The sequence below is a fragment of the Tursiops truncatus genome, chromosome 18, assembly GCF_011762595.2.
Source record: "Tursiops truncatus isolate mTurTru1 chromosome 18, mTurTru1.mat.Y, whole genome shotgun sequence".
Lineage (NCBI taxonomy): Eukaryota > Metazoa > Chordata > Mammalia > Artiodactyla > Delphinidae > Tursiops > Tursiops truncatus.
In genome coordinates, this window is record NC_047051.1 from 16,727,139 (window position 1) to 16,737,089 (window position 9,951).

Genomic DNA, 9,951 nt, shown 5'->3' on the forward strand with positions numbered 1-9,951 from the left:
CTCCTAGGTGCTAAAACAATAATATTCTGGTTCTCTTTTTGGTAAGTCCTGATTGCTTTTACTAATAATTTCATAATTAAGCGACTTAAAAGATACACATTCATTTATAACGTCAAAACAGTACATTGCTGCTGTTCTCTGCCTACAAGTAAAATACTCTTCAAATAGTAATAAGATATTTTATTAACTAATTCTGTTGAACTAGCTGAAAATAGGAACTGCAACTGCTAAATATAGCTGATCTGTTGCAAAAGATTAACAATTTTTCTGGTAATGTGAATTCCACCCCATGTTTTGTTCAACAGCAAAAATAAGTAATGAGTGACTATTTCAAGAGGAACTGCTGCATCTTCTACAGAATAATAGTCAATTTCATGTTGACTTTTGTAATTACAGTGACCATGTGACATTCCTGAAAACTCAGTCTTCCTTCATTAGTTTATTAAATATTCCTATTTTTTTAAGAACTTAATAAAACGATTGTCCTTTAAAAGTACGTACAAACTTCAATTTTTAGAAGTTTTTGATAAAAGGCAGGAAATAACCTAATAATGAAATAATAATCTCCTGGTTGTTACTTTGTATTTGGTGCTTGGTACCTCTCATTCTCTCTCTCTCTCCACTTGGGCCAATCTAAATTAATTCTACAATATTACTGACACCTACTCTGTGCCAGACACTGCTTTGGTTGCTTGGGCTATATCAGTAAATAAAACATATAAAAATGCCTACCCTCCTGGGGTTTACATCTAGTAGAGGGAGACAGAGAAGCTATATACATAATAAACACATTCTATAGTGCAGTAGAAGAGGGCCAGTAGAGTGTAGGGAAGAAATACAACAGGGCAAGTGGGCTTGTGAGAACTAAGAGGGTTGCAGTTTTAAATAAAGCAATCAGGGTGGGCCTCATTAAGAGGGTAACATTTGAGCAAAGACTTGAAGGAAGAAAGGGAGTTAGGCATGCATATATCTGAGGGAAGGGTGTTCAGGCACAGGGAACAGCCAGTGCAAAGGCTCCAGACTGCAGTTTTTATGGCACATTCGAGGACAGCAAAGGAGGCTGCGTGGCTTGAATGGGGTGAGCAAGGGGAAGAGGTAGCAGGAGATGAGTTTGGAGAAGTGAGAACCTTACATGCCATGGGAGGGGGTAAAATGGGATTCCCCAGAGGGCTGACCAAGGAGTGCTAAAAGAATGTAATAAAGCATAAGAAAAGGGAAAAAGGTAGAACAACCAAGCATAGTTGCAACTAAAAACATGAAAGAAGCCCAGTGTCGCTCAAAAGCTTTCCACTGTAATCCACAGTAAGAAATATACTTTACAGCATCACCCAAAAGACACACATACAAATAAAACAGAAGCTTCACAAACCAATACTTACACACATTATGTTCAATGTACTCTAATTCTAGGCTATTAGATTTCTTTTCTTTATTCAATGCTGATAACATTTACTAAGTTGATTTCACAACCTAGTAATGGGTTGTGATGTACCGTTAAAAGAGCACTGCTAATCAGTAATATGATCATTTTGGCTACACCCTAACATGTGGATGACATAATCAACATCATTGTCAGCTCTGAGTGAGCTTTGGCTAAACATACATAAGGCCTAATGACTTTAAACAGGGAACCACCATTAGCTCATTAATCAAAGGCCAATGTATATACAAGATACTCTGCTTTCATGACAGCTGTCGTCATATAAAAATATTGTGTGGGCTAAGTCACTATTAGGAAATGTAAAACATGTGAAATTCGGGTACATCATTTCTGACAGGCAGCCAATATTTATGGTAGTTGACTAAAGAGACTTTACTTCAAATAAACAAATGTTTAATGTTTCCGTAGAAGCGTAGACATGACCCTAATTAGTAAATTTGCTAATAGATTTCTGTTCATTATCTCCAGACCAATCTTTAGATATATTTGTTTTAAAAAACAGTGCAAATTTTAGAACTCGATCTCAAAATGTTTTGAGAGTTTCTCAAAATGTTTGAGAACAGCTTGGTTTTATGAGTATATAAGCACTGGTACTTTTCAGAACCGTTAAATTGTCCTTTCAAAACGCAAAATTTGTTTTCAACTAGGTTATACTTTTAAATATATTTTTTTGCCACTGCAAAAAGTTCTTAGATTTGCCATTGCATAGGTTCAAGTTTTATTGTACCCTGGAAATATCCCCTCCAATCCAACCCACTTACCACACAGCAAGTGTCCAATTTTTCCCACAGTGTTATCCAAAGGATCTTTCTGCAATGATGGAAATGCTCTGTATCTGTGCTCTCTGTTAAGGTAGCTGCTAGCCACTTGTGGCTTTTAAGCACTTGAAATGTGGATGATGTGAAAACCTGAACAAGTCACTGCCTTGCTTAAACCCCTTTATTTCCAGCAATGTTGGAAATTCCAACAATTTCCAACAAATAAAATTTAAAATCCTCAACTTGGCATTCAACACCAAGATGAGCTGACCCCTGCCCACCACTAGGTCACCGTGACCCCAGCCTCTCAGGTCTTCTTTCTGCCTCTGCAACATGCCGTGTTCCTTCTACCCTCAAAAATTGGGCACAAGGTGTTCCCTCTGCCGGGAAGTTCTTCCCACTCCCACCCAAAAGTCCTCTCACATCCTCCTTTCCTGGCCAAAGACTACTCATTTCTTAGGTCTCCTTCTCTTCGTGGCTCACGTATTCACTCACTCATTCAGCAAATGTTTGTTGAGTCCCATCTATGGGCCAGGCGTTGTGCTAGGGGCTGGCAAGTGACAGCAAAGATGGTAGGACAATAGACAGGCTCTTTGTCCTTGTGGAGCTTTTAGTCTAGTCAGGATGACAGACTGTCTAAAATAACCAAAATAAGAGTAAATTGTGATAGCATCTTAAATCAGGGCTCTGAGCTGTACCAGAGAATAATCGCAGGTGGGGAGAAGATTCTCAGAGGATATGACATTTTCATTGAGACCCTGCAGGAAGGAAGGAGCCACATATGTGAAGAAGATGAAAAAGGGCACTGGAGAGCACTTGTCACAGCACTAATTAAACTTGTCCCTGTGATTACATATTTAGTTAATATCTGTAAAGTCCATGAGGGCAGGGACCCTGTCTATCTTGTCTTATCTTCTCATAGCACAGAAACTGGCACATAATCAATGCTCAGTAAATTCTTGTTAGTGGATGAATAAGTAAATTTTTTGAAGTCTAAAAATTAGAACAATTGCTGTAGAATAATTATGAAAGGAAAAATAACTAGTAAGTGTTAATTATGATTTATTTTGGCTTATAAAGATAATTTTATCTAAAGGTTTTAAACCTTCTAAGTACAACCTGTAAAGTACAAATAGTCTTCTCAAGAATGTGTTGACATTCTATGAATTCTCAGAATGTCTTAGTGAAGCAACTACTCGTTGATTCTCATCTTCCATGTCCAAGTTCCTACTGGTTATTAAATTATTTACTAAACTAAGCCTCACTGAGGCCATTCCTTCCGTTCGTGCTCCAGGTTCTCTCTTGGCTGTTCCAACGAGGAGCACATCAGCTCACACTGCACAGTGAGTTCATACTTCAAGTATCCGCCTACACTAGTCCAAACAGATAGCATTTATAGACATGATGTAAAAACTGAAAAGGCATAGATCATGTTGTAAAGCCAGACAAGCATCCCTATGGGAAGGAGGGAAATACAGAACAGTAGGTTGGAACTGGCCCTGCAGGCCTACAGTCTGGGCTCAGAGGCAGGCATAGGCAGCTGGGAGTTCCATTCTGGTGGGTACCAGGAATAAACGTACCCCATGTGAGACAGGGGTCAGGGTGGCCTCATTATTTCAAACCAGGAATTGAGGTAAGGATGGATGAAACGCAGGATAATGGGATGAGGGAAGATGTAGACATAGACTCGAAGCCAGGACCTGGCAAAGCCATCTTTGACTAGGTGACTGGACCTTGGGTATCCCCAGTATGACCAAGGGTAGGAGGCCTGAGCTACAGATATAAGACTTGGCTCTGAGTTGGGAGCTGAGTGGAGGAAATCACAAGATTACTAGATAAGGGGGCAGAAGTGGAACAGGAGGTAAGGGTGAGGAGGATAAACAGAAGGAAAACCTACCTTTTAAGATGAACCTGGAAGCTGGAATTCCAAAACACATGTGGAAGAGGATAATTACTGAGTAAAACACGGCCCACAGAATCTACTATAGGAACCTGGATTCTCTCAACAGGGTACAAAAATAACAGAGCAATCTGAAACTCGTGTTAATATAAATGTCTTAGAGTCCCAAAGAGATAAAGGAATGCCCTCATAAGAGGTGACAAGATATTATAAAATTTAAAAATTGGTAGAAATAAAGGAAGAACAATGGTATATTTTTAAAAATCCATTTAGATTCCTAAAAATGAAAAATACAGTCGTTAAAATAAATGCATTAAGTAGCATAAATTCTATACTGGACACAGTCAATAGAGAAGTGATAAATTGGAAGATAAGTAATGAGGAAATGACTGCTATATATCCCTATATATACACACATATGTATGATATGTGCATATGATATATGCACATGATATATACACATATATGATTTTTAAACTGGGCAGGAAGAATATGCACTTTGTTTCAAGATAGTCCTTACCCTTCTAGAGAGAGAAGAGACAATGGTACAAAGGCAGCATCAACTATACCCATAATATCTTAATATTTAAAATATTTAAAGCAAATGTGACAAAATTTCTCTGTACTTCCCCAGTGTTTGAAAATTTAAAGGACTTGCCTTATTATAGTCAGTACTACAGATAACCATTTACTTTAAAACTGAGACCAGATATAAAACACAACACCATGTCCTTAATTTGTAAAGAAGATAGGCTGGTAAATACGTTTTAAAAAATCAGTTATATGGTGTGGACATGGTTTTCAGCAAAGAAAGCCCTAGTCCCTATATCTACTTAGGGCTGTGATAAAGGGAACAGACTTGAGTTGCAGCCAAAGAGATTTAGCTTAGACATGAGAAATAACTTCATATCTCTGCAAGATGTTCAAGATTGCCTGGGGATTTTGAGAACAAGAGCTTTGCTGAAACAGCTTAGATCCTAGCCTACTTGGAACTAGAAGGGATTATCGATGTCATAGATGTCCTTTGAAATTTGAGATTCTGTCTGCCAACTCTATAGATCTGAAGATCTTAACTGATCTACTCAGAATCTACAGCAAGGAAGAAAGGACAAAGAGGAAGAGAACAAGAAATCTTGGCCATCAGTCCTCATAAGAGCTTTTCCTAACATGAGAAGCTAGTGGAGCAGGACGGAGGCGACCAAGGCTCTGGGGGCGCCAGTGAAGCAGGGTACGACACTGCTCCACCTCTATTCCAGGCTACTTCTCTCCATCATCAACAAGCATTTGTAGAGGATCTTTCACATTCCACACTGTGCAAGGTGCTCTGCAGAATGAATATGGGAAAGGATAACATCATTGCTTATTCTTAAAAAGTGTACAATCAAATTTGAAAAGGTCCATGCATGTGAAATAATTAGAAAAACATAACACAGCAATTGATAATCAAGGCCAAGCACTTCAGTAGTAAAGACTGTGGACTGGGCTCACTGGTAATGAAGAGGGGTTTATGAGGAGTCTTGGGGGATGGATGGAACTTGAACAGTCAGAGAAGGGTTGAGGGCATTTCAGATGTCTGCTAAAGGTGGGCTAAAGCCTGAGGGAGGAATATTCCTGAATATCAGAGAATGTTGTTAAACAGAGGGTCTGGCTATAGTGCAGATGTTTTGGAGAGCACGGGAGGTGGTGAAGTGAAATAGTTGATTAGTGGTGTGTGGTCACAGGATGCTCTGAAAATCAGCCAGAGAATCCTAGACTTGAGGAGGGAGTTGGGGGAGAAGCCAGTGTGTGTCCTTGAGCAGTCAGGGGTGTATATTGAAAACCATGCTTCCAAGATTCGCTCAGCAGCAGTCTTCACAATTAAATATTTCACACGGATTAGGTATACAACAAAAGTCTGCATGCATTTTCTGCTTCTGTTTTCTGTTAAAATACATAAATTTTGTTGTTGTTGTTAAATGACCACTCAGTTACCTTAGAACACACTTATGCTAAGAAGCCCAGGTATAAATGGACTGACCTTATCATCAGTCAGACAACATCTGCTGAGCCTTAACCTGGAGTTTAGAGCCCTTTCCCAATGGTTTGTCCTTCTTTAGATTTTCACTGCCTCTAAGCACTATTTCTCAGAAAATAGCAGTAATTGTACTAACAACTAATTTGGCAGATATGAAAAATTCAGACTTCTTAAATACAGAATTTCAACAATGTTATTCCAAATCCCCAACGTAATGCGTGTATAATGCTCCCGGGCCATTGGGAAAGGGCATTAGGGTTACGCTGGAAGGCACAGTGTGTCAGAGCCTCAGGCGGAGCCCTGAACTGAGAGCAGGGACATGGGTTCAGTCCCAGCTCAGGGTCTCGTCAGTTGTTTTCCTGAGTCCGGCCCCTTCCTCAGTCCAGATTTCATCTAAAATTGAGGGGGGTGAAGATGGAAAAACTAAAAAAGTAGGTTTTAGCTCAAATGTATAAAAATACATTTATTTATTTAACAGGGGTTCTAGTTTGAGCCTAGCCTGACATATTTTTAGGGCATAACCGAACACACTTGGCAGGTGGGTAGTTGCATGAGGATAGAATTCTCTAGGGAGACGAACTCATTCTTAGAGAGCTAAGCCCATGCTTGGTTCAAAACCAGGTCTCTAGCACTAGAGAATGGAGACAGTACAGAGTACATGCTCTACTATTTAGAGCCCCTTGGCCCAGGCCCCATGAACTAGTGGTTGAATTCTAGGAAAAATTCAGAGACATTGAAGTACAAATTACTCACAAGACCGCTTAAATCAGTTGAGTATTTTCAACTGCAGGGAATTAAAATCCCTGACTCAGGCTGGCACGAACTATAAGAACATTTAACTGTATAACCAGATTCCAAAGGTAGAGCAGCCTTAGCTTCATCCTAAGACTGGCTCTCTTCGTGCTCACAATTTGGCTGCCAGTGGCAATGGGAGCTACATGCTTCCTGGTTTACATGGAAGCATGAAATAGAAGTCCTTCTTTTTTTCCTGCCTATACCATCTCAGATTACATGCCCATCCCTGGCCTAATGACAGTGGCTGGGTGACTGCCATTGACTTAAATGAATCCGGTTCTATCCTTGGAGATCTAGGTGGTCATCAAATCCCTTGGGATGTATAGAAGAGGGATAAGTTTCTGAAAAGCATTTTGGTTCTGTAAGGTACTAATGAATATTCTGCAGGCAGTGAACATCTTCCATGACTCTGATCCAGTATCTGGGGAGGCGGGGAACAGAGAACAACTCCTAGTGGTTGAAAACACTTACAGTTAGGGCACCAGAACACTGGGGTGTTGACAAGTATGGGTGTCTCTGATAGCTTTATAAGACTTGAAAGGCCATTTGTTCCTCAAATGTCCACAATGTAGTTTTGGTAATTTTGGTCATTTCATATTCTTTAATATGAAATGGGTTTCTCACTCACTGCTACTGACTTGGGCGGCAATGACATGTTCCATGCAGCTGGAAGGAAGCTGCCTACAAGAAGCTATCAACTATGTGTGAGGATTGGAGACTATACCAACATGTACAGATGACGGCTGGGATTTGGGATGAGTGAAAATTCAAGAAATGCATTTGGACAGGCCTCTGGGGATTTGGTTAAAGCAAAGAATGGAAGATATTTATAGCAATGGTTTTTCCTTGATGCATGGTATAATTATACTTTGAATCACGAATCCAGCTTATTTCTTGATAGGTGTGTTTGAACTGCAGAAATTCTAGCTCAGCTCTTACCTCTGCTAATGGCATCATTTTAATGTTAGTGCCTATTGTTATATGCCTCCTTTCTTTACCAATAAGACCTCCTTGAGCTTATGAGAGGGGCTGTGTTCCGTACTTCTTTCAAAGCATCTACTTTGCATGTAAACAGAGAGCCTGGCTGTGGCGTAACTGAATTTCTATGCACAGAAGTGTGGTTTCCTGATAAAGAAAATGAAACCCTGTCTCCAAGTCCTTATGAGTCCAACATGCATGCTAACTTTTTTTTTTAACTGTACCTCAGACTCACACTGAACAATCCTATTCTATTCCAAAGGAAAAAAAGAGTTAAACTTATGTTACATGCCTGTAAGGCATTTTAAAGTTAATCGGGCCCTTTGGGTCTAATTTAATTTGTGTAAGATTGCTGTTGATGATTAGAATAGCTATTTAAGATTTTTGTTAACAGTCTATTACGTGGACTTAATGGAAACACTCCAAAGGCAGTCTGTTCACTTTCCCCTGTCAAATTCAGGTTACAGAGACTTCACAGATGTTGTAAGTAGACATCAATATGAAAAGGGGATAGAACACAAATTAAAATCATAAGTGTACTTAAACTGCCAACTTTGAGCTTTGGTTAAAAACATCTGTCACATAAAAGCAAACATTCAGAGCTATTGTGTCTGGTAACAATTGTCTTTATTTTTCATATCTTTGGCATTTTCATCATTTTATGTTACTGCTCCCTTTGGAATTTTTTGTATGAATGCTGGCTTTCTATAATATCACTGCTTTCTCTACACAAACCGCGTTTGTAAGGCTTTTGTACCAATACTATAAAGTGAGTAGATCCCAAGTATGGCTGGGATCCCAGATGGTCTCGAAGAACCCACAAAGTCCACTGACTATTGCAAAGCACTTGAAGAAAGTGGGTGTATTTAGCTTGTTCAGGCCCATATTAAACCAAACTAGCACTTTGATTTCCCCTACGAGGTTGTTTTTCGTCAATTAAATTTTTACACTTAACATTCTTACAGACATAAAATGACCATGAGTAACACTTTGGTCCAGTTCTTCCTTTAGTATAATCTAGGAAATTTCAGGATGTTCTTGAGCTGTCTCCTGTTACTTGTTATCATCATTTTTTTTTTTCAGATTTAAGATTTCATTGCTCATATTCCTTTGTTTCATAGCTTTAATTTTTTTATGCCTTTATTCTGTTTCCATTTTCTGTTACTCAGCCTTTGTGTTTCAAAACCACAGCCCTTCTAACTCATCTTTCTGTTCCTGCTTTCCTCTTCCATCTCCTTGACTTTCTTTTCCCTCCTTTACTCTTTTTCCTTTTATAGAATGAGAGACGCTTTGAGGGGATGGTAAGTGTCCTGTGAATGGCAGCTGAGCATCCACTCACCATCAGGAAGAGCAGGAGACAGGGAGCGCATCCCCAGCGCCACATTCCACTGCCCAGGAACACTCCTTGCTTCTCCAGCGGTTGGTGAGGACCGGGGCTATACAGGGCAGCACAGACGCTGAAGCTGCAGGCAAACATTTTGAAAATAATCAGGTCACTCATTGAGTGGGAAGGGGTTGTACCCAAATGCTAACCTGTATTTATTCTTGATTTAACCTTAGTGATGATAGGTTATGATACTGCAGTTTATACATTATAATCAGTCAGGTGTATCTGCTCTAACAATTAAGCACTTACGTGGAAAGCATGATCTTGATAGGCATTTGGCTGCAGGTTCACCATACAGTACTCTTATCCTAAAATGACTTTTTAAAGTGTATTTGTTCATAAAGTGGAACATAAGATTTAGATTAAACCCATTCCTTATTTTAGAAAAGGAATCTCTACTTTATAGTGTTTTATTAAATGGGTAATTGACATTAAGAAAAGGGATTTAAAAAACGAATAGAAAATGTTGTGGATCGTCCACCCCTCCCACAAGCCCAGCTGCATCTACTCTCTTCCTGATCGCCCCAGGCTGCTCACCAGAGTCTCCTTCCTTACACTGTCATTTGCACCATCTGTGAGATTATTTCAACTCTCACTTCTTTTTCATTCAGAATGAAATGTCTTTTATAGTAAAGCTGAGAATATGTTCAATCTCATGAATGCTGACACTCAAATACA

General features: G+C 39.4%; 1 protein-coding gene across 1 annotated transcript in view; it reads right to left on the reverse strand.

Moving 5' to 3' along the window:
- The window catches only part of RNASEH2B (ribonuclease H2 subunit B), a 99,074-nt gene extending 89,803 nt beyond the window's left edge, over positions 1-9,271 (reverse strand). The window contains exon 1 of the mRNA XM_073795142.1: positions 9,226-9,271. Coding sequence (XP_073651243.1) covers positions 9,226-9,256 — 31 coding nt within the window. The 5' untranslated portion in view covers positions 9,257-9,271. The remainder of the gene's footprint in view (positions 1-9,225) is intronic.
- Positions 9,272-9,951: the final 680 nt, after the last annotated feature.